The 25,228-nt window shown below is 47.3% G+C and overlaps 1 protein-coding gene across 1 annotated transcript in view; it reads right to left on the bottom strand.

Moving 5' to 3' along the window:
- Nucleotides 1-25,228, bottom strand: part of rnpc3 (RNA-binding region (RNP1, RRM) containing 3) — a 39,245-nt gene that overhangs the window by 12,864 nt on the left and 1,153 nt on the right. Inside the window, exons 2-6 of the mRNA XM_080196447.1 lie at nt 15,467-15,559; nt 14,956-15,067; nt 11,605-11,673; nt 6,235-6,371; nt 2,166-2,291 (exon numbers count right to left, since the gene is read on the bottom strand). Coding sequence (XP_080052573.1) covers nt 2,166-2,291; nt 6,235-6,371; nt 11,605-11,673; nt 14,956-15,067; nt 15,467-15,559 — 537 coding nt within the window. The remainder of the gene's footprint in view (nt 1-2,165; nt 2,292-6,234; nt 6,372-11,604; nt 11,674-14,955; nt 15,068-15,466; nt 15,560-25,228) is intronic.

Here is a 25,228-nt window from a genome sequence, read left to right as displayed (position 1 = left end):
TTGGCTAGCTGATAGAAGACAGAGGGTGGTGGTTGATGGGAAGTATTCGTCATGGAGTTCGGTTACAAGTGGTGTGCCTCAGGGATCTGTTTTGGGGCCACTGCTGTTTGTAATTTTTATAAATGATCTGGATGAGGGTATAGAAGGATGGATTAGTAAATTTGCTGATGACACCAAAGTCGGAGGAGTGGTAGATAGTGAAGAGGGGTATCATAGTTTACAGAGAGACTTGGACAAGTTGCAGAGCTGGGCCGAGAGGTGGCGGATGGAGTTTAATGCGGAAAAGTGTGAGGTAATTCACTTTGGCAGGAATAACAGATGTGTAGAGTATAGGGCTAACGGTAGGACTCTGAATAGTGTTGACGAACAGAGGGATCTAGGTGTATATGTGCATAGATCCCTGAAAGTTGGAAATCAAGTCGATAAGGTTGTTAGGAAGGCATACGGTGTCTTGGCGTTTATTGGTAGGGGGATTGAATTTAGGAGCTGCAACGTCATGTTGCAACTGTACACAACTCTGGTGCGGCCGCACTTGGAGTATTGTGTACAGTTCTGGTCCCCACATTATAGGATGTGGAGGCATTGGAGAGGGTGCAGAGGAGGTTTACCAGAATGTTGCCTGGTATGGAGGGAAGGTCCTATGAGGAGAGACTGAGGGATTTGGAGTTGTTTTCGTTGGAAAGAAGGCGGCTAAGAGGAGACCTTATTGAAACATACAAGATGATTAGAGGTTTAGATAGGGTGGACAGTGATAGCCTTTTTCCTCGGATGGAGAAAGCTAGCACGAGGGGACATAGCTTTAAATTAAGGGGTGGTAGTTATAGGACGGATGTCAGAGGTAGGTTCTTTACCCAGAGGGTGGTGGGGGAATGGAATGCCCTGCCTGCTGCAGTTGTAGATGCGCCTAGTTTGGGGGCGTTTAAGAGGTCCGTGGATAGGTTTATGGATGGAAAGGGATTGGGTTAGGTTAGAGGGTCATTGCTTTTCTCTTAATTGGTCGGCGCAACATCGTGGGCCGAAGGGCCTGTTCTGCGCTGTAATGTTCTATGTGCTTCACAATGCACAACATCCAATTTGTTCAATGGAAAAATTAAATGAAAATTACAGGTTAAAATGTGTTTCAAAATGAGTAATTTTAAGAATGTATCTGTTACCAAACACTACCATTTTATAATTTGCAAGATTATATTTACCCACTGCCTTCTAAATACAATTTAGTTTAATAAGGGAGAGGGCGGAAATGAGCTTTCAGTGGATTCTGTGCTGTAGGATGTCTTCGTTATAGCTTCTGACAAGCTTACGCTAACAGAGTGAGATGGAGAGTGGGTGGGAGAGGAATCAAGTGGAGAATAAACACCAGCAGGGTTAGTTGGGCCGAATGGCCTGTTTCTGTGCTGCATGCCATGCATATTCTATTAATTAATCTACAACAGATAAGAGGCAAAAAAAATTTTTGAAAAACAATTTTTCTAGTTTTTGTCAAAGGACTGAATTGCAAACTCTCCAGGATTATATTTCTATCTACATTCCTGGGATGTGGCATCTGCTGAAGAAACCAGAATTTAACTGTCCCCTCATTGTTCCCAAAATGGTGTTGATTCATTCACCCCAGCGGCTTACAAGGACATCACTACACTCAGAACAGGTAAGGGGTGCAGTGGTAAGCGTGATCACAGTATACATGGACACTGCTGGGGTGTGTTGATAAAAGGTGTCCTGGTGTGTGCACTGGGCAACTGTGAATAAACAGTCCACCGTTAGCTAATAGAACCCAGTTCAGCTGAGAAACTCTGCTGGGCTTAGGAGCTGAGGAGCCTAAATCTTCTCAAGCCTGTGACAGATTCCATACCGACGTGAAATTACATTTGTTAACAACATAGCAGAGAAATCAAACATTACATTTTGTATTCATTACACAAGTATGGAGGTGTGGATTTTTCTTTTGAGACAGTGAGTTGTTGTGATCTGGAATGTGCTGCCTGAAAGGGCGGTGGAAGCAGATTCAAGAATAACTTTCAAAAGGAAATTGGGAAATACTGGATAAAAACTAATTTCAGGACTGGGGGCTAAAGAGCAGGGGAGTGGGACGAATTGGGTAGCTCCTTTAAAGAACCAATACAGGCATGATGGTCAGAATGGTCTCATTCTGTACTGTGTCATCTTACCTTTGGGTAGGTGCTTTTGGCACATTAATCAGGTCCTTTAATCTGGGTCGTTTCCGGACTGAAACCCGTTTTCTCTTCTGTGTCTGTTTTGGTGGAAGTGAGGTCAATTCCATTAATCGCACAACTCTGCAGAAAGGAAGGAAAGGTTTTGGGTTTTAAATTAGATTTCCAGCAATGATGGATTCGTTACTGAGAATGGAGATGTAAATTGTATAGACATTATGACAATGAGGAAGTGGAAGATTTTAATCACATTTTTTCACATCATTTAATTTTTAAATGAAATATCAATTGTGGTTTATTTTAAAATGTTGATCTTGGACTAAGAAATCATTTCCAGTGCCAGAAAGTCGATAACTGAGGCACAGCCTCAGGGTAAAGGGACGACCTTGAGAACCAAGACGAAGAGGAATTTCTTAAGCCAGATGGGTGAATCTGTGGAATTCATTGCCACAGAAAGGTCTGGAGGCCAAGTCATTGATTGAAGACAGAAATAAATGGGTTCTTAATTGGTAGGGGGATCAAAGGTTACAGGGAAAAGGTTGGAGAATGGGGTCGAGAAACTTATCAGCTATGATTGAATGCCTGGATGAGTTGTTGGGAGCTTTGTGAGCTCCATTTGACATCTTGGCTTTGTCTCTGCAGCTGAATTCATTTGACGTGCTCAGTGCTTTCTCGAATGAACATTCTCTGTTTTGTCCGACCACAATCCAGGGTCTCCCATCAGTCGGAAACACTTTAGGAATGTCTTCAGGGACGCTTTGACATCACCAGAAAAGCATTTCTGCTGTCCCATTAGGAGTCTCATCCTTGTTCATAGAACATAGAACACTACAGCACAAACAGGCCCTTCGGCCCACAAGTTGCACCAATCACATGAATACCTACCAATCCATAGACCTATCTATAACCCCCAATCCCATATACTCATCCAGAAGTCTTTTAAAAGACCCCAGCGAGTTTGCCTCCACCACCACTGACGGCAGCCGATTCCATTCACTCACCACCCTCTGAGTGAAAAACTTACCCCTAACATCACTTCTGTACTTTCCTCCCCGCACCTTAAATCTGTGTCCTCTCGTAGCGACCATTTCAACCCAGGGAAATAGCCTCTGAGAATCCACCCTATCTATTCCTCTCAACATTTTATAAACCTCTATCAGGTCGCCTCTCAACCTTCGTCTCTCCAGGGAGAAGAGTTCCAGCTCCCTCAATCTATCTTCATAAGGCATGCCTCCCAATCCAGGCAACATCCTTGTAAATCTCCTCTGTACCCTTTCAATAGCTTCTACGTCCTTCCTACAGTGAGGCGACCAGAACTGCGCACAGTACTCCAAGTGAGGCCTGACAAGGGTCTTATAAAGCTGCAGCATTACCTCCCGACTCCTAAACTCAATCCCTCGATTAATGAAGGCCAGTACACCATACGCCTTCTTGACCACATCCTCCACCTGCGAGGCCGATTTAAGAGTCCTGTGGACCCGGACCCCAAGATCCTTCTGCTCTTGAACACTGCTAAGACTCCTGCCCTTGTGGAGCAGTTGAGTCGGGAGTCTGGTGTCAGGCACATGAACAACGTGGGGGAGTGCTGCATTGTCTGAGGTGCTGTCTTTCAACGAGACATTAAAATGAGGCCCATCGGCACTCAGATGGATGAAGATCCCACAGACTTTTCTACATTACAACAATATTTCAAAAACACTGGCTCTAAAGCACTTTGGGATATCCTGAGGTCAAAAAGGCATGATGTTAATGAACTAACTATTTATTAATTGTTTGAGGCAACTGTGGCTTTACAAACAACATGTTCAACAAAGAGTCCTTGAACCAGCAAAGCGAGAGTTGCTGAGTTAATGGTGCTGAGAAAAACAACAGATGCCAGATACACAATCAGATTGTTCCAGCACTGAAAGGGGACCCTGAGCTGCGTCAATACTTCCCACCTTGTCAGGACAGTCCCACTCCTGTTTCAAATCTGACCACAGGGAGGCTAGTGTCTATTTTGCCTCTTCCAAATAGCTATCCAGTTTTTTTTTTATTCATTCAAGGGACATGGGTGTCGCTGGCTGGCCAGCATTTATTGTCCGTCCCCAGTTGCCCTTGAACTCAGTGTCTCGCTCAGCTTTTTCAGAAGACAATTGAGAGTCAACCACATTGCTGTGGCTCTGGAGTCACACATAGGCCAGACCAAGTAAGAATGGCAGATTTCCTTTCCTGAAAGACATTAGTAAACCAGGTGGGTTTTTCCAACAATCGACAATGGTTTCATGGTCATTGATAGATTCTTTATTCCAGATGATTTTTAGTGAATTCAGATTCCACCACCTGCAGTGGTGGGATTCGAACTTGGGTCCCCAGAACATAAGCTGAATTTCTGGATTACAATTCAAGTGATAATACCACTAGGCCATTGCCTGCTCTCACTCAGATAGCCCGTTCATAAAGGCCAGAACACTCAAAAGTTTTTATACATTTACAAATTTGAATTGCAGAGACAGATATCATGCAGCTCCACAACATGGGGAGCAGTCTCAGCTGCCCCTATATTTGAAAACAAAGCAAGTCCCCACACCTAAAAACTATTAATACCCACTCTCTCTATTCTTTTCCCCATAGCCCTGGTTATTTTCTCTTCAGTATTTATCCAAATCTCTGTAAAAATTATTAAATCTGCATTCACCACCCAGATCACAGGTCCATAGGACTCTTAAATCAGCCTTGCAGGTGGAGGATGTGGTCAAGAAGGTGTTTGGTGTACTGGCCTTCATTAATTGAGGGAGTGAGTTTAGGAGTCGGGAGTCCAACCCCGATATCCCCTATCTCTGTAACCCCCTCCAAACCCTCCCTATTTCAGTAACCACTTCCAAACCCTCCCTAACTCTGTAACCCTCTCCAAACCCTTCCCATCTCTGTAACCTCATCCAGCCCCTATTCCCGCTCCTTATCTCTATAATCTGAGCATGGTGGACAGTGAGGAAGGTTATCTCTAATTGCAGCGGGATCTTGTTCAATTGGGTCAGTGGGCTGACGAATAGCACTTGGAGTTTAATTTAAACAAATGCAAGTTAATGCATTTTGGTAATTGAATCAGGGCAGGACTTACTCAGTTAATGGTAGGGCATTGGGGAAGTTACACAATGAAGAGATCTAGGGGTACATGTTCATAGATCCTATGAACATGTGAAAGTGGAGTCACAGGTGGACAGAGTGGTCAAGAAGGCATTCAGCATGCTTAGTTTCATCGGTCAGAACATTGAATACAGGAGTTGGGACGTCTTGTTGAAGTTGTACAAGACATTGGTAAGGCCATATTTGGAATACTGTGTGCAGTTCTGGTCACCCTATTATAGAAAGGATATTATTAAACTAGAAAGAGTGCAGAAAAGATTTACTAGGATGCTACCAGGTAAGTTCTTTACTCAGAGGATAGTAAGGACGTGGAATGCCCTGCCTGCAGCAGTATTGGACTCCCCAACATTAAGGGCATTCAAATGGTCATTGAATAGACATATGGATAATATTGGAATAGTTTAGGTTAGAGGGTCATTAGATTGGTTCCACTGGTCGGCGCAACATCGAGGGCCGAAGGGCTTTACTGTGCTGTAACGTTCTATGTTTCAATTTTCCACATTGCTGGGTAGATACCAGTGTTGTAACTGTACTGGAATAGTTTGGTTAGGGGAGTGGCAAGTTCTGGAGCACATCTTCAGGACTATTATTGGAATATTGTCAGGCCCCACTGCCTTTGCCATATCCAATGCCTTTAGCTGTTTCTTGACATCTCCCTCTGGGACTTGACACTGCTCCTGTAAAGTTTGATATCGCTCCTGTAAAGACCTTGGGATGCAGAGAGTGGAACAAAGGGGTGTAACCTTAAAATCCAGGGTGATGCCAGGAAGTATTTGGTCACACACAGCATCATGGAAACCTGGAACTCGCTCCCTTAAAACACAGCAATTGGAAATCTCAAAACTGGGAACAATGTTGTGATTTGCAGAACCCATGGATGGAATTTGGACACAAAGCAACCATGATCTGATCAATCTGTTACTGTTGTTATTTTTCTCACCTTTCTTTATCTTCTTCACTCCCACTTTCATATTCGGATTCCTCCTCACTGGAAACGTCCATCTCTTCCTCTGGCAGAGGTGGTTCCTCAGGGGGCAGTGGAGGCATTGGAGGAGGAGCAGGAACGTACTCCTCATACTAGCAGAAAAAGTGAAAAAAATCCTCAATTACCCAAGAAGCGGAAGATAGCTGGAACTATTATAACAACTTTGTGACGTTAAATACAGCTTCGAAGCCTGACAGGGACAGGAGGAGGCCATTCAGCCTATCCCATCATTCAATCAGCTCGTGGCACATCTGGATCCAAACTTTATTTCACAATCTTGATTCCTTCATGAGCAAAAATCCACTTATTTGGATTTAAGACGAGATCATAGAACCCTCCAGTGCAGAAAGAGGCCCTTTGGCCCATCGAGTCTGCACCGAACAGAATCCCACCCAGGCCCTACCCCTATATCTCTACATATTTTACCCACTAATCCCTCTAACCTACACATCTCAGGACACTAAGGGGCAATTTTTTAGCATTGCCAACCAGCCTAACCAGCACGTCTTTGGACTGTGGGACGAAACCGGAGCACCCGGAGGAAACCCACGCAGACACCAGGAGAATGTGCAAACTCCACACAGACAGTGACCCAAGCCGGGAATCGAACCCAGGTCCCTGGAGCTGTGAAGCAGCAGTGCTAACCATTGTGCTACCGTGCCGCCCGATGCTGATGCTGAGTTAGCATCTATTGCCATTTGTGGGAGAGTTCTATCCTTGCATTTCACTTGCATCTAACACCACAGCAGTCAATGTGAAGCAAAGTCACTGTTGTAACACAGGAAAGACAACAGTTAACTTAGACACAGCAAGATCCCAGAAACAGCGATCTGACAAAGGACTAGATAATCTGTTTTAGAATTGTGTGAGGAATGAATTACTGTAACACACCAGAAATAACTTCCCTGCCCTTCATCAATATAGCACCATGGAGTCTTTTATTTCCAACCAAGAGGTAAAAGAGGCCTTCGCTAAATGGCAACTACAACAGTACAGCACTCCCTCAGCGCTGACCCTCTGACAGTGCGGCACTCCCTCAGCGCTGACCCTCCGACAGCGCGGCACGCCCTCAGCGCTGACCCTCCGACAGCGCGGCACGCCCTCAGCGCTGACCCTCCGACAGCGCGGCACGCCCTCAGCGCTGACCCTCCGACAGCGCGGCACGCCCTCAGCGCTGACCCTCCGACAGCGCGGCACGCCCTCAGCGCTGACCCTCCGACAGCGCGGCACGCCCTCAGCGCTGACCCTCCGACAGCGCGGCACGCCCTCAGCGCTGACCCTCCGACAGCGCGGCACGCCCTCAGCGCTGACCCTCCGACAGCGCGGCACGCCCTCAGCGCTGACCCTCCGACAGCGCGGCACGCCCTCAGCGCTGACCCTCCGACAGCGCGGCACGCCCTCAGCGCTGACCCTCCGACAGCGCGGCACGCCCTCAGCGCTGACCCTCCGACAGCGCGGCACGCCCTCAGCGCTGACCCTCCGACAGCGCGGCACGCCCTCAGCGCTGACCCTCCGACAGCGCGGCACGCCCTCAGCGCTGACCCTCCGACAGCGCGGCACGCCCTCAGCGCTGACCCTCCGACAGCGCGGCACGCCCTCAATTCTCACCCGTTGATTGCGGCACTCCCTCAGTGGTATGGTGGAAAAGTTGCTGGAATCAATCATTAAGGAGATGACTCAGCATGTGGAAAAGCAAAGCTGAATTCACCAGTGTCAGCACGGCTTTGTGAAGGGCAAGCCTTGTTTGACAAACTTGCTCAATCCTTTGAGGATGAAATCAGCAAGGTAGATAATGGGGATCCTGTGGATGTGATCTATCTGTCCTTCCAGAAGTCATTTGATAAGGTGCCACACAAGAGACTGATCCAAAAGGTGTCAATCCATTGGCGGGGTGTTGGGGGAGGAAACAACACAAAAGTAGATGGGAAAACAGGCTGTGATGAGGACATAAAAAGGGGAGTACGGTAGGATGAGAGAAGAATTGGCGAATGTGGACTGGGAGAGCGCGTTGGAGGGAGGGTCTGTTGAGGAGCAGTGGAGGATCTTTAAGGAGATCTTTCTTGGTGCTCAGCAGAAATGTATTCCGATGGTCAAAAAGGATAGTAGGAGGAGAGGTAATAAGCCATGGATAACGAAGGAGGTGAAGGAAAGTGTTAAACTAAAAGCGGAGGAATTTAGAGTAGCTAAGAGTAGTGGGCGAGAAGAGGATTGGGAGAGGTTTAAATGTCAACAAAGATTGACAAAGAAGTTGATAAGGAAGGGTAGGAGAAACTATGAAGCTGGGCTAGCGCTTAATATAAAAAAGGATAGCAAGAGTTTTTATAAATATATAAAAAGGAAGAGGCTGGCTAGGGTGAATGTTGGTCCTTTAGAGGATGAGAAAGGGGACCTAGTGGTAGGGGATGGGGATATGGCTAAGGTATTGAATAACTTTTTTGTTTCTGTCTTCACGGAGGAGGACGTGAATAATTTGTCGGGTGTTAGCGATGGAAAGGTGGTAGGACTGGAGGGTCTTAATGACATTACTGTTACTAGAAAGGCGGTGCTTGACAGACTGGAGGGGCTGATTGTGGACAAATCCCCAGGACCGGATGGAATGCATCCGAGGGTTCTGAAAGAAATGGCGGAGGTGATAGTGGATGCCTTGGTGGTTATTTTCCAAACGTCGCTGGATTCCGGGGAAGTGCCGGATGATTGGAAAACGGCTAATGTTACGCCGTTGTTTAAGAAGGGTGCCAGGCAAAAGGCCGGGAATTATAGGCCGGTTAGTTTAACGTCTGTGGTAGGTAAAATGTTAGAATCTGTCATTAAGGAGGAAATTGCAAGGCATCTTGAAGGGAATTGCTTGATAGAGCAGACGCAGCACGGTTTCATTAAAGGGAAGTCGTGTCTGACAAATTTACTGGAGTTCTATGAGGATATGTCTAGGGCGGTGGATAGAGGAGAGCCGGTGGATGTGGTCTTTCTGGATTTTCAGAAGGCGTTTGACAAAGTGCCTCACAAGAGGTTATTGCAGAAGGTCGAGGGACATGGAGTTGGGGGTAGGGTGTTAGCGTGGATAGAGGATTGGTTGTCAAATAGGAGGCAGAGAGTGGGGGTCAACGGGTGCTATTCGGATTGGCGGATGGTGACTAGTGGAGTGCCCCAGGGGTCGGTGCTGGGGCCTCAGCTTTTTACCATTTATATAGATGATCTGGAGGAGGGAACCGAGTGTAGAGTGTCGAAATTTGCTGATGACACCAAGATTGGGGGAACGGCAAATTGTGCGGAGGGTGTGGAGAGTCTGCAGAAGGATCTAGATAGGCTGGGCGAATGGGCCAGGAAATGGCAAATGGAATTTAATGTTGGCAAGTGTGAGGTGGTCCACTTTGGTAGGAAGAATGGTAGGAAGGACTATTACTTACAGGGCGAAAAACTGCAGCAGGCGACGGTGCAGAGGGACCTCGGGGTCCTTGTGCATGAGTCGCAAAAACCCAGCTTGCAGGTGCAACAGGTGGTCAGAAAGGCGAATGGGATGCTGGCCTTCATAGCGAGGGGGATTGAATATAAAAGTAGGGAGGTCTTGCTGCAGCTGTATAGGGCATTGGTGAGGCCGCAACTGGAGTACTGTGTGCATTTTTGGGCGCCGCACCTGCGCAAAGATATTTTGGCCTTGGAGGGAGTGCAGAGGAGGTTTACTAGGCTGATACCGGAGTTGAGGGGGTTGAGCTATGAGGAGAGGCTGAATAAACTGGGCTTGTACTCGTTAGAGTTTAGAAGAATGAGAGGAGATCTCATTGAGACGTATAAGATGATGAATGGGATGGATAGGATAGAGGTGGAAAGACTCTTCCCGCTCAAAAAAGACAGTAGGACTAGGGGGCACAGCCTCAAGATAAAAGGGGGGCGGTTTAGAATGGAGTTGAGGAGGAACTTCTTCACTCAAAGGGTGGTGAATCTCTGGAATTCTCTGCCCGTTGAAGTGGTGGAGGCAGCCTCGCTAAATATTTTTAAGACGCGGGTTGATGGGTTTTTGATAGGAGAGGGGATTAAGGGTTATGGGGAGAGGGCGGGAAAGTGGAACTGAGCAGCGACAGATCAGCCATGATCTTATTGAATGGCGGGGCAGGCTCGAAGGGCTGGATGGCCTACTCCTGCTCCTATTTCTTATGTTCTTATATTGACAGGATAGGGGAATGGGCCAGAATCGGGGCAGATTGAGTTTAACGTGGATAAATGCAAAGTTATCTATTTTTGCTGAAAAAGTAAAAGGACAAATTACTGTTTAAATGGGAAACAGATTCAAAATGCCTCTGTGCAGAGGATCTGGTGACTTTGTGCATAAGTTTCAGAGAGTGGGTACGCAGATGCAGAATGTTACAAGGAAGGCAAATGGGATTTTGACATTTATTGCAAAAGGTCGGGAGTATAAAAGTAAGAAGTATAAGGCATTGGTGAGACCACACTTGGAGTATGTATTTAGTTTTGGACACATTCTTTGAAGGAGGATGTGGTGGCACTGGAGGCAGTTCTGAAGAGATTCACCAGATTGATTCCAAGTTTGAAGAGGCTGTTGTATCAGGAGTAGTTGAGTAGCTTGGGCTTGTACTCACTGGAGTACAAAAAAATGAGGGGGGATTTGATTAGATAAATAAAATACTTAACAGGATTAATAAAGAAAATGTTGACAGATGTTGCCCCTTCTACAACAATCTAGGACAAGACATCATAGTTGTCGAGTAACAGGGGGAGGTTCAAGACAGAGATAAGGAGAAACTATTTCTCACAGAGGATTGTGAATCAATGGAATTCACAGCCCCAGAGTGCAGCGGATGCAGAACCAATCAATGGATTCAAGAAAGAGATAAATAAATATTTGATCAAAAGTGGGATAAAGGGCGATGGGGAAAAGGCAGGGAAGTCGAATTAGGATGAGATGGAGGTCAGCCATGATCATACAGAATGGCGAAGCGGGGGGGCTCCAAGGACTGAAGTGCCTTCTCCTGCGCCTAATTCCTGTGCTCATATGATCTCTGAAATCTGATTCCCTCTGGTTACTCATCCTCCTGCCACTGCAAACACTTCTCCTTAATTACTTCATCAAAACGCTTCCAAATTTTGAGCTCCTTTATTAAACCTCCTTTTAACCTTCTCTGCTTTCAGGAGAACAATCCCAGCTTCTCCAGTCTCTCCACGTTCACTGAAGTCCCTCATCTCTGGGAACATTCTAGTAAATCTCTTCTGCTCCCTCTCCAAGGCCTTGACAGCTTTCCTCAAAACTTCTCACCACTGGGATAAGTTTGAACACTCCTTGTGTTATTTTAACAGTTTCATCTCACAGATTACCATTGGAGGGCGAGTTGTGATGGGTCCAAAGGGAGCAGGCAAATTCATCTTGTTCATTAGATGCAGAACCTGAAAACACAAAACACCAAATATGAATACAGGTGAATACAGGGCTCTCGCTCGGTACCCGGGTGAATACAGGGCTCTCGCTCGGTACCCGGGTGAATACAGGGCTCTCGCTCGGTACCCGGGTGAATACAGGGCTCTCGCTCGGTACCCGGGTGAATACAGGGCTCTCGCTCGGTACCCGGGTGAATACAGGGCTCTCGCTCGGTACCCGGGTGAATACAGGGCTCTCGCTCGGTACCCGGGTGAATACAGGATATTCAGTAGCTGCTGCCTCTTTCATCATCTGCAATGTCCCAAAGCACAATTTGATATCTAGCAATTGTTGCAAAGCAAGAAAGGCATCATCCCATTGTGCGGGTTATGAATATTGTACAGAGTATAAAGAACTGCAAGGAATGCCTAACAATAAGGAAGAAGTTAGAATACAAGAGAAAGCTAGAAAAGAACGGTTTGATTAAGCAGACATAGCACAGATTTGTGAAGGGGAAGTCGTGTTTAACAAATTTATTGGATTTCTATGAGGATGTGACCAGTGTGGTAGACAGAGGGGAATCGGTGGATGTGGTGTTTTTAGATTTCCAGAAGGTGTTTGGTAAGGTGCCTCACAAAAGGTTGCTGCAAAAGGTTAGGGTGCACGGAGTTGGGGGCAAGGTGTTAGCGTGGATTGAGGATTGGCTGTCTAATAGGAAGCAGAGAGTTGGAATCAATGGGTGCTATTCTGGTTGGCGGTTGGTGACTAGTGGAGTGCCGCAGGGATCGGTGCTGGGGCCTCAGCTATTTACCATTTATATAGACAATCTGGAGGACGGGGGCTGAGTGTAGGGTAATGAAATTTGCTGATGACATGAAGATGAGTGGAAAAGCAAATTGCGTGGAAGGCGCGGAAAGTCTGCAGAGAGATCTGGATAGGCTGAGCGAGTGGACGAGGACCTGGCAGATGGAGTATAATGTTAGCAAATGTGAGGTTATCCACTTTAGTAGAAATAATATTACGAGGGATTATTATTTAAAAGGCAAAAAGCTGCAGCATACTACGGTGCAGAGGGACCTGGGGGTCCTTGTGCACGAGTCGCAAAAATCCAGTCTGCAGGTGATCAAGAAGGCGAATGGAATGTTGGCCTTTATAGCGAGGGGGATAGAATATAAAAGCAGGGAGGTCTTGCTGCAACTGTACAGGGTACTGGTGAGGCCACAACTGGAGTACTGTGTGCAGTTTTGGTTGCTGCATTTGCGAAAGAATATATTGGCCTTGCAGCGAGTGCAGAGAAGGTTTACTAGGCTGATACCAGGGATGAGGGGGTTAGCCTATGAGGAGAGATTGAATAGGCTGGGTCTGTACTCGTTGGAGTTTAGAAGGCTGAGGGGGGATCTTATAGAGACATACAAGATAATGAAGGGGCTAGATAGGGGAGAGGTAGAGAGATTCTTCCTGCTTAGAAAGGATGGCAGGACTTGAGGGCACAGCCTCAAAATAAGTGGCGGGGGGGCAGCTTAAATCGAAGTTGAGGATGAACTTCTTCACTCAAAGGGTGGTGAATCTCTGGAATTCTCTGCCCGTTGAAGTGGTGGAGGCTGCCTCGCTAAATATATTTAAGTCATGGGTAGATAGGTTTCTGACAGACAAGGGAATTAAGGGTTATGGGGAGAAAGTGGGTAAGTGGAACTGATCCACTTCAGATCAGCCATGATCTTGTTCAATGGCAGGGCAGGCTCGAAGGCCGACTCCTGCTCCTATTTCTTATATTCTAACTATAAGAACAGAAGGTAAGAAGTTCACAGGTAGTCAAAAAGGAAATGGGTAAAGGGTGTTGCTCTTTCAGAGAATAATATGGGGGAATTAATGGAAAATAAGGAGATGGCGGATGAAGTGTACAGATATTTTGCATCTGTCTTCCTGTAAAGGATATGAAAACATCACAAAAATAATCGTGAATCAGGATGTGAAAGGATCATAGAATCCCTACACTGTAGCAGGAGGCCATTCAGCCCATTGAGACCACACTGACAACAATCCCACCAGATCCTACCCACGCAACTCCATGTATTTACCCCGCTAATCCTCCTGATGTGGGGATGCCAGTGTTGGATTGGGGTGAGCACAGTAAGAAGTCTCACAACACCAGGTTAAAGTCCAACAGGTTTATTTGGTAACATGAGCCTTCGGGGTGTCACGAAGAAGCAACATTCCAAAAGCTCGTGCTACCAAATAAACCCTGTTGGATTTTAACCTGGTATTGTGAAATTTCTTACTTTACAATCCCCCTGACACTCAGGGCAATTTAGCGTGGCCAATCCACCTAATCTTTGAAAGGGAGTAACTTGCAGTCACCGGGGAAAGGGGACTGAGAAAATTATGAAGAATGAAAAACTGACGAGGGATCTGGGTGATCTGGTACACAGATCATAGAATTCTGACAACGTACAAAGAGGCCATCCGGCTCATTGAATCTGCATGAACTCTCTGCTAGTGCATCTTATCCAGGGCCACAACCTGCTCATTGGCAGTAGCTTTTAAGGAAGAAATTATGACCAAGAACCAAGTGTTTCCTGTTGCTTATATCTTGATATGGGCTATTATAGTGTTCCCAGGTGGCAAACAGGGGTGTCAGTTTAATATCATTGCAACAGATTGAACTCATGTCAAAAGCAGAGAAGTTCCATTTGTAAAGAACTATGATTTCATCACTCATGAAGATTTTGTGCACAATCTTTTTCTCCACAGTATAAAAGGGCCTGCAAAAGAAATTCACAAGGATTGTACAAAGAACAAAGAGATTCTCACATTCAGGAAAGATTAAGGAGGCTGGTCTATTTTCACAAGGAAAGAGAAGACTGAGAAGCAGCCTGATCAAGGTATTTAGAATTGCGAAAGGTTTGGTAGGGTAGACAGGGATGTTCTCACCTGTGGGGGATTTCTAGAACGGGGGCCATAAATATAAAATGCTCACAAATCAATCCAATTGGGAGTTCAGGAGAAATGTCTTCACACAGAGAGTGGTGGGAATGTAGAACTCATCCCCACTGGGATTGCATGAGGTGAATAATATTAATACATTTAAGTGGAAACTGGATAACACAGAGAGAAGCATATGCTGATCAGGTGAGATGCTGGAGTGGGGGAGATGTGAGCAGTTCCAATGGGCTGGTCGTGTGCTGCGTATTTTTAGTAATTTTATAATTAGAATTTTATTTTCTATAATTCAATTCAAAAGTTTAGTAAAAGCTAAATGCTACAATTTCCTTGCAGCAAAATGTTAAAAATATATGAACCAAATGTTTTACCTGCACATAGAACTTGGGTACACTTGCCATGGCATTGGCAATATTAGCCAGTATGACACTAGTTGGCGGTGGATAGAGGTATTTCAAACAGGGGTTCCTGGGATAGGTCAACCTGTAACAGAAGGTGGACAAGGTCTGAGGAAAAACTCCGTATCATACAGTTCAGTAACAGGACACACCGAGTATCACACAGTTCAGTAACAGGACACACCGAGTATCACACAACTCAGTAGCGAGATACACCCGACTGTTACACAGCTCAGTAAGTGGACACACCCAAGTATCACACAGTTCAGTAACAAGATACATCCGAGTGTCACACAGCTCAGTAACAGGACACACCCGAGTATCACACAGCTCAGTAACGAGATACACCCGAGTGTCACACAGCTCAGTAACGAGATACACCCGAGTATCACACAGCTCAGTAACTGGACACACTCGAGTGTCAACAAAGCAGCCATGTCAAACTGCTTAGAGGTAACTCACAATTTGAAGCCATGTTACTAACCCAAGGCTTGGTGCAATTCCATCCTCGATAACAGGAACTCTTGGTTTCAGAATTTCTTTCTTATCGTTGTCATTTGAAGCTTTATCAGTACAACTATAGGCAGACAAAAAAAATTAGAAAAACTCCGCATAATTCATAAAGAACTATGACACGAATAAGCATTGACCTTGTCCTCTAACATAGCCGTACTTCAGGGAAGAGAATTCTAGAGTTTAGGTTCCAGTACATGAAGACTGTTACCAACAAGAGAATGATGATAATTGGGCTTGACAAGAGGTTGCACTTGGAGGAGAGCAGAGATTTCAGATAGGGAGGTTACAGAAATAGAGAGGGGCAAGACTGTAGTGGGATTTGAACATAAGGATGAGAGAATATTAAAAACGAGGCTTTGTCAGACTGAAAGCCAATATAGGTTAGAGTGCAGCGGTGACAGGTGAAAGTGATTTGGTTTCATGAAGGTGAGGACTCAATCTGCCCAGTCTGGGACAGGTCACGCAGTAAGCAAACACAGGGAAACTCTGCTCAGAGAAATCCCAATCTCCCATGGATATGAACTGGCACTGCCAATTTATACAGACGAATGGGGTTTCGTGATGCAACCCCTTTTGGAAGGAGGTTAAACATCCAGCATGGAAAGAGGCCGTTTGTCCCAGCCAACATATTTCTAATCTGAAATCTTTAATAATCTCAGCATGATTCACAGCACTTTACATCCAGGGGGTATTTCAGAAGTGCATGCACTGGCAATGTGATACAGGATGCATTGTTGTTTGTGGGAACTTGCTTTATGTAATTTGGTCTCTACAATTCCTACAAAAGCAGGGAGGCACCATGGCACAGTGGTTAGAACATAAGAAATAGGAGCAGGAGTAGGCCAACTAGCCCTTCGAGCCTGCCCCGCCATTCAATAAGATCATGGCTGATCTGTCGCTGCTCAGTTCCACATTCCCGCCCTCTCCCCATAACCCTAATCCCCTCTCTTATCAAAAACCCATCAACCCGCGTCTAAATATATTTAGCGAGGTAGCCTCCACCACTTCAACGGGCAGAGACTTCCAGAGATTCACCACCCTTTGAGTGAAGAAGTTCCTCCTCAACTCCGTTCTAAACCGCCCCCCCCCCCCCCTTTATCTTGAGGCTAGTCCTCAAGTCCTACTATCCTTTCTGAGCTGGAAGAGTCTCTCCACCTCTATCCTATCTATCCCGTTCATCATCTTATACGTCTCAATGAGATCTCCCCTCATTCTTCTAAACTCTAACGAGTACAAGCCTAATTTATTCAGCCTCTCCTCATAGCTCAACCCCCTCAACTCCAGCATCAGCCTAGTAAACCTTCTCTGCACTCCCTCCAAGGCCAAAATATCCTTGCGTAAGTGCGGCGACCAAAACTGCACACAGTACTCCAGCTGCGGCCTCACCAATGCCCTATACAGCCGCAGCAAGACCTCCCTACTTTTATATTCAATCCCCCTCGCTATGAAGGCCAGCATCCCACTCGCCTTCCTGACCACCTGCTGCACCTGCAAGCTGGGTTTTTGCGACTCATGCACAAGGACCCCGAGGTCCCTCTGCACCGTCGCCTGCTGCAGTGTTTCTCCACGTAAGTAATAATCCTTCCTACCATTATTCCTACCAAAGTGGACCACCTCGCACTTGCCAACATTAAATTCCATTTGCCATTTCCTGGCCCATTCGCCCAGCCTATCTAGATCCTTCTGTAGACTCTCCCCACCCTCCGCACAATTTGCCTTTCCACCAATTTTGGTGTCATCAGCAAATTTCGACACCCTACACTCGGTTCCCTCCTCCAGATCATCTATATAAATGATAAATAGCTGAGGCCCCAGCACCGACCCCTGGGGCACTCCACTAGTCACCATCCGCCAATCCGAATAGCACCCATTGACCCCCACTCTCTGCCTCCTATTTGACAACCAGTCCTCTATCCACGCTAACACCCTACCCCCAACTCCATGCCCCCTGGCCTTCTGCAACAACCTCTTGTGAGGTACCTTGTCAAACACCTTCTGAAAATCAAGAAAGACCACATCCACCGGCTCTCCTCTATCCACCGCCCTAGACACATCCTCATAGAACTCCAGTAAATTTGTCAGACACGACTTCCCTTTAACGAAACCGTGCTGCGTCTGCTCTATCAAGCAGTTCCCCTCAAGATGCCTCGCTATTTCCTCCTTGATGACGGATTCTAACATTTTACCTACAACAGACGTTAAACTAACAGGCCTATAATTCCCCGCCTTTTGCCTGGCACCCTTCTTAAACAACGGCGTAACATTAGCCGTTTTCCAATCTTCCTGCACTTCCCCAGAATCCAGCGACGTCTGGAAAATAACCAGCTCACAGCTCCAGGGATCCGAGTTTGATTCCCAGCTTGGGTTATTGTACAAATTCCGCAGACATTCTCCCCGTGTCTGCGTGAGTTTCCTCCTGGTGATCCAGTTTCTTCCCACACTGCAAAGATGTGCAGGTGAGGTGGATTGGCCTGATCAAATAGCCCCTTAGTGTCCCAAAGTCTGTGGGTTAAGTAGATTACCAGGGTAAATACATGGGGTTATGGAAGTAGGGCCTGGGTGGGATTGTGGTCTGTGCAGAGCAATGGGCCGAATGCCCTCCTTCTGCACTGTCAGGTTTCTATGAGAACAACGATTGTGCTTCCAAAATCCTTTCCGAGAAGCTGATTTTTAGTGAGGGGCTTCACGGATAAATATTGGCCAGGGCATCAAGGGGAATGAATAGTGAACTTTCCAAAATGATTCACAATAGTGTCATTAGACCTTTTAATGTTTACTTAAGGGAGCCACTCTTTCAGCACCTCCTGTCAAACACAGTGCGGCACTCCCTCAGCGCTGACCCCCTGACAGTGCGGCACTCCCTCAGCGCTGACCCCCTGACAGTGCGGCACTCCCTCAGCGCTGACCCCCTGACAGTGCGGCACTCCCTCAGCGCTGACCCCCTGACAGTGCGGCACTCCCTCAGCGCTGACCCCCTGACAGTGCGGCACTCCCTCAGCGCTGACCCCCTGACAGTGCGGCACTCCCTCAGCGCTGACCCCCTGACAGTGCGGCACTCCCTCAGCGCTGACCCCCTGACAGTGCGGCACTCCCTCAGCGCTGACCCCCTGACAGTGCGGCACTCCCTCAGCGCTGACCCCCTGACAGTGCGGCACTCCCTCAGCGCTGACCCCCTGACAGTGCGGCACTCCCTCAGCGCTGACCCCCTGACAGTGCGGCACTCCCTCAGCGCTGACCCCCTGACAGTGCGGCACTCCCTCAGCGCTGACCCCCTGACAGTGCGGCACTCCCTCAGCGCTGACCCCCTGACAGTGCGGCACTCCCTCAGCGCTGACCCCCTGACAGTGCGGCACTCCCTCAGCGCTGACCCCCTGACAGTGCGGCACTCCCTCAGCGCTGACCCCCTGACAGTGCGGCACTCCCTCAGCGCTGACCCCCTGACAGTGCGGCACTCCCTCAGCGCTGACCCCCTGACAGTGCGGCACTCCCTCAGCGCTGACCCCCTGACAGTGCGGCACTCCCTCAGCGCTGACCCCCTGACAGTGCGGCACTCCCTCAGCGCTGACCCCCTGACAGTGCGGCACTCCCTCAGCGCTGACCCCCTGACAGTGCGGCACTCCCTCAGCGCTGACCCCCTGACAGTGCGGCACTCCCTCAGCGCTGACCCCCTGACAGTGCGGCACTCCCTCAGCGCTGACCCCCTGACAGTGCGGCACTCCCTCAGCGCTGACCCCCTGACAGTGCGGCACTCCCTCAGCGCTGACCCCCTGACAGTGCGGCACTCCCTCAGCGCTGACCCCCTGACAGTGCGGCACTCCCTCAGCGCTGACCCCCTGACAGTGCGGCACTCCCTCAGCGCTGACCCCCTGACAGTGCGGCACTCCCTCAGCGCTGACCCCCTGACAGTGCGGCACTCCCTCAGCGCTGACCCCCTGACAGTGCGGCACTCCCTCAGCGCTGACCCCCTGACAGTGCGGCACTCCCTCAGCGCTGACCCCCTGACAGTGCGGCACTCCCTCAGCGCTGACCCCCTGACAGTGCGGCACTCCCTCAGCGCTGACCCCCTGACAGTGCGGCACTCCCTCAGCGCTGACCCCCTGACAGTGCGGCACTCCCTCAGCGCTGACCCCCTGACAGTGCGGCACTCCCTCAGCGCTGACCCCCTGACAGTGCGGCACTTCCTTAATCTGGACTCTCTGACCACGTTGACCTCGATCAGTGAAGAGGAGGGGGAAAGTTTTTTTCCAAAAATATACGTTGTCTGTAAACGTGTACAAATTCATTCCAAAACATTTCAAATTGGACACAACATGCAATAAACTTTAAATACTTTCCCTATAACATGTTGCGTTCTGTGGTGCTTCAATATCATTCTCATTGCACCTGATATGCTTACAGCTCAAGTCAGGTTGATAAACATTTGACCTGAGGGTTCCTCACGGTTTCGAGGCCCCCAGTGCACTCTGGCAATGGCCTTTCCTCATTGTGCTTTTCCCTGGCTTTCCCAAGCTTTACTGCATCCCTCATGGGAATGTGGCAGTCTGCAATAGTCAGTTGAGGACAACTCTTCGCAATGGCCTAGAAAAGAGCCCCTTTCATCAAACTTTCGACTATCCAGCTGCAGTTGATGTTTGTCTCGGTGTTTATCCAGTTCGAAAAGCTTTACCCCTTATCCTGAAACTATGACCCCTAGTTCTGGAATCCCCCACCATTGGGAACATTTTTCTGAATCTACCCTGTCAAGACAGACAAGTCTCCTGGCCCTGATGGAATGCATCCCAGGGTACCTAAAGAGATCATAGATCATAGAACCCTACAGTGCAGAAAGAGGCCCTTCAGGCCATTGAGTCTGCACCGAACACAATCCCACCCAGGCCCTACCCCTGCATATTATACTCACTAATATAGATGGTGGGAGAAATAGCAAATGCTCTAGTGGTAATTTACCAAAATTTGCTGGACAATGTGGTGGTTCCCACAGATTGGAAAACAGCAAATGTGACGCCACTGTTTAAAAAAAGGAGGTAGACATAAGAAATAGGGGCAGGAGTAGGTCATCTAGCCCTTCGAGTCTGCCCCGCCATTCAATAAGATCATGGTTGATCTGAAGTGGATCAGTTCCACTTTCCCGCTTTCACCCCATAACCCTTAATTCCCCTGTCCATCAGAAACCTATCTACCTGTGACTTAAATATATTTAGCGAGGTAGCCTCCACCACTTCAACGGGCAGAGAATTCCAGAGATTCACCACCCTTTGAGTGAAGAAGTTCCACCTCAACTCTGATCTAAACTGCGCACCCACCTCCCCCCCCCGCCCCTTATCTTGAGGCTGCGTCCTCTAGTCCTGCTATCCTTTCTTAGCGGGAAGAATATCTCTACCCCTACCCTATTCATCCCCTTCATTATCTTATACGACTCTATAAGATCCTCCCTCATCCTTCTAAACTCCAACGAGTACAGACCCAGTCTATTTAATCGCTCATCATAGTCCAACCCCCTCATTTCCGGTATCAGCCTAGTGAACCTCCTCTGCACTCCCTCCAAGGCCAAAATATCCTTGCGCAAGTGCGGTGACCAAAACTGCACACAGTACTCAAGCTGCAGCCTCACCGGTACCCTGTACAGTTGCAGCAAGACCTCCCTATTTTTATATTCTATCCCCCTCGCTATAAAGGCCAACATTCCATTCACCTTCTTGATCACCTGCTACACCTGCAGACTGCGTTTTTGCGACTCATGCACAAGGACCCCCAGGTCTCTCTGCACTGTAGCATGCTGCAGCTTTTCGCCTTTTAAATAATTATCTCTCCTACTATTATTTCTGCCAAAGTGGATAACCTCACACTTGCTAACATTATACTCCATCTGCCAGGTCCTCGCCCACTCGCTCAGCCTATCCAGATCTCTCTGCAGACTTTCCACACCCTCCACGCAATTAGCTTTTCCATTCATCTTCGTGTCATCAGCAAATTTCGTCACCCTACACTCAGCCCCCTCCTCCAGATCATCTATATAAATGGTAAATAGTTGAGGCCCCAGCACCGATCCCTGCGGCACTCCACCAGTCACCAACCGCCAACCAGAACAGCACCCATTGATACCAACTCTCTGCTTCCTATTAGACAGCCAATCCTCAATCCACGCTAACACCTTACCCCCAACTCCGTGCACCCTAACCTTTTGTAGCAACCTTTTGTGAGGCACTTTATCAAACGCCTTTTGGAAATCTAAAAACACCACATCCACCGGTTCCCCTCTGTCTACCGCACTAGTCACATCCTCATAGAAATCCAATAAATTCGTCAAACATGACTTCCCCTTAACGAATCCGTGCTGCGTCTGCTCGATTAAACCATCCTTTTCCAGGTGCCTCGCTATTTCTTCTGTGATGACGGCTTCTAATATTTTTCCGACTACAGAAGTTAAACTAACCGGCCTATAATTCCCTGCCTTTTGTCTGCTACCTTTTTTAAACAGCGGCGTAACATTAGCCGTTTTCCAATCTTCCGGCACTTCCCCGGAGTCCAGCGAATTTTGATAAATAATTACTAAGGCATCCACTATTACCTCTGCCGTTTCTTTCAGAACCCTGGGATGCATTCCATCCGGTCCTGGGGACTTGTCCACCTTCAGTCCCATTAGTCTATCAAGCACTACCTCTCTAGTGATAGTAATCGCATTTAGGTCCTCAACTCCTACCTTTAATATCTTTAATAGACCAAAGGCAGGTAACTGTAGGCCGATTAGCTTAACCTCTGTAGTAGGGAAAATGCTTGAAACTATAATCAAGGAAGACATAGCGAGACATCTGGATATAAGTGGTAAGACACAGCATGGGTTCATGAAGAGAAGGTCACGTTTGACTAATTTGGTGGAATTCGTTGAGAACATTACATGTGCAGAGGATGACGGGAACCTGTGGATGTGGTGTATTTGTATTTCCAGAATGCATCTGACTAGGTACTGCACCAAAGACTTCTGCATAAGATAAAAGTGCAGAGTGTTATAGGTAATGTATTAGCATGGATAGAGGATTGGTTAACTAACAGAAAGCAAAGAGGAGGGGTGGTATATGGGTGTTTTTCTGGTTGGTTATCAATGACTAGTGGTGTGCCTCAGGGATCAGATCTGGAGTTGGGGACCAAGTGTAGTGTGTCAAAATTCGCAATGACACTAAGATGAGTGGCAGAGCAAAGTGTGCAGAAGACGCTGAAAGTCTGCAAAGGGATTCAGACAATCTAAGTGAACGGGCGAGGGTCTGGCAGATGGAGTACAATGTTGGTAAATGTGAGGTCATCCATTTTGGTAGGAATAACAGCAAAATGGACTATTATTTAAATGGTAAAAAATGGTGCTGCTGTGCAGAGGGACCTGGGCGTCCTTGTGCAGGAATCTCAAGGAGTTGGTTTGCAGGTGCAACAGGTAATTAAGAAGGCAAATGAAATTTTGTCCATTATTACTAGAGGTGCTGGTGAGGTCACACCTGGAGTACTGTGTACAGTTTTGGTCTCCTTACTTGAGAAAGGATACACTGGCACTGGAGGGGGTGCAGAGGTGATTCACTAAGTTGATTCCAACATTGAGAGGGGTTGCCTTATGAGGAGAGACTGAGTAAACTGGAGCTATACTCATTGGAATTCAGAAGAATGAGAGGAGATCTTATAGAAACATCTAAGATTATGAAAGGAATAAATAAGATAGAAGCAGAGAAGTTGTTTCCACTGGCAGGTGAAACTAGAAGTAGGGGCATAGCCTCAAAATAAGGGGAAGTGGATTTAGAGGAGGAAGAGTTGAGGAGGAACTTCTTCACACAAAGGGTTGTGAATCTTTGGAATTCCCTGCCCAGTGAAGCAGTTGAGGCTATCACATTGAAAATTTTTAAGGCAAGGATAGATAAATTTTTGAACAGTAAAGGAATTAAGGGTTATGGTGAGCAGGTGGGTAAGTGGAGCTGAGTCCACAAGAAGATCAGCCATGATCTTATTGAATGGCGGAGCAGGCTCGAGGGGCCAGATGGCCTACTCCTGCTCCTAGTTCTTATGTCTAATCCTCTCAGAATTTTATAAGTTTCTATGAGAGCACCTCTTGCTCTTCTCAACTCCAGTGAATATAATCCCAACTGACTTAGGTCTCTCCTCATATGACAGTCACATCCCAGAAATCAGCCTGGTAAACCTTCGCTGTACTCCCTCTATATCAAGGGCATCCTTTCTCAGATAAGGGCACCAAAATTACACACAATACTCCAAGTGTGGCCTCACCAACACGCTATACAATTGCAGCAAAACATCCCTATCCCTTTACTCAAATCCTCTCACTAGGCAGCTGTATAGGGCATTGGTGAGGCCGCAGCTGGAGTACTGTGTGCAGTTTTGGGCGCCGCACCTGCGCAAAGATATTTTGGCCTTGGAGGGAGTGCAGAGGAGGTTTACCAGGCTGATACTGGAGTTGAGGGGGTTGAGCTATGAGGAGAGGCTGAATAAACTGGGCTTGTACTCGTTAGAGTTTAGAAGAATGAGTATAAGATGATGAATGGGATGGATAGGATAGAGGTGGAGAGACTCTTCCCGCTCAAAAAAGACAGTAGGACTAGGGGGCGCAGCTTCAAGATAAAAGGGGGGCGGTTTAGAACGGAGTTGAGGAGGAACTTCTTCACTCAAAGGGTGGTGAATCTCTGGAATTCTCTGCCCGTTGAAGTGGTGGAGGCTGCCTTGCTAAATATTTTTAAGACGCGGGTTGATGGGTTTTTGATAAGAGAGGGGATTAAGGGTTATGGGGAGAGGGCGGGAAAGAGACTGAGCAGCGACAGATCAGCCATGATCTTATTGAATGGCGGGGCAGGCTCGAAGGGCTAGATGGCCTACTCCTGCTCCTATTTCTTATGTTCTTATGTTAAGGCCAACATAATATTTGCCTTCTTCATTGCCTGCTGTACCTGCACGCTTCCTTTCAGCAACTAATGCACAAGGACACCAAGGTCTTGCTGAGTATCCACCTCTTTCACTTTACATCCATTTAATAATAACCTATCTTCCTATTATTGCAACCAAAGTGGATAAGCTCACATTTATCTACATTATACTGCATCTGCTGTGCAGATGCCCACACGCTCAGCCTATCCAAATCACACTGAGGCATCTGTACATCGCCCTCACAGCTCATCCTCCCACCCAACTTTGTATTGTCTGCAAATTTGGAGATAATACATTCAGTTCCTTCTTCCAAATAATTTATAATGTGAACCGTAGGGGTCCTAGCACAGATCCCTGCAGAACCCCACTAGTCACTGACTGCCAATCAGATAAAGACCCATTTATGCCAACTCACTGCTTTCTATCTGCTAACCAGCTTTCTATCCATGTCAAGACATTACCTGCGATCCCATATGCTTTAACTTTACATAGTAGTCTGTTATGTGACACCTTGTCAAAAGTCTTCTGAAAGTCCACATAAACCACATCCACTGGTTCTCCTGTCAACTCTACTAGCTACATCCTCAAAGAATTCCAATAGATTTGTCTGATTTCTGATGAGAATCTGCCTCACAGTTGGGTTTGGGAGGAGACACTCAGTTTTCTTTTTATTCCTTTACTAGATGTGGATGTCACTGGCTGGGATAGTATTTAATGCCCATCCCCAACCACCCTCCATTTCGGAGGGCATTTGAAAGTCAACCACATTGCTGTGGGTATAGAGTCCCATGTAGGCCAGACCAGGTAAAGACGGCAG

Source organism: Carcharhinus amblyrhynchos, chromosome 9, assembly GCF_965287045.1.
Source record: "Carcharhinus amblyrhynchos chromosome 9, sCarAmb.v2.hapA, whole genome shotgun sequence".
Classification (NCBI taxonomy): Eukaryota; Metazoa; Chordata; class Chondrichthyes; order Carcharhiniformes; family Carcharhinidae; genus Carcharhinus; species Carcharhinus amblyrhynchos.
Note: the sequence above shows the minus strand (reverse complement) of the source record. Positions and strands in the feature narration are given on the sequence as shown.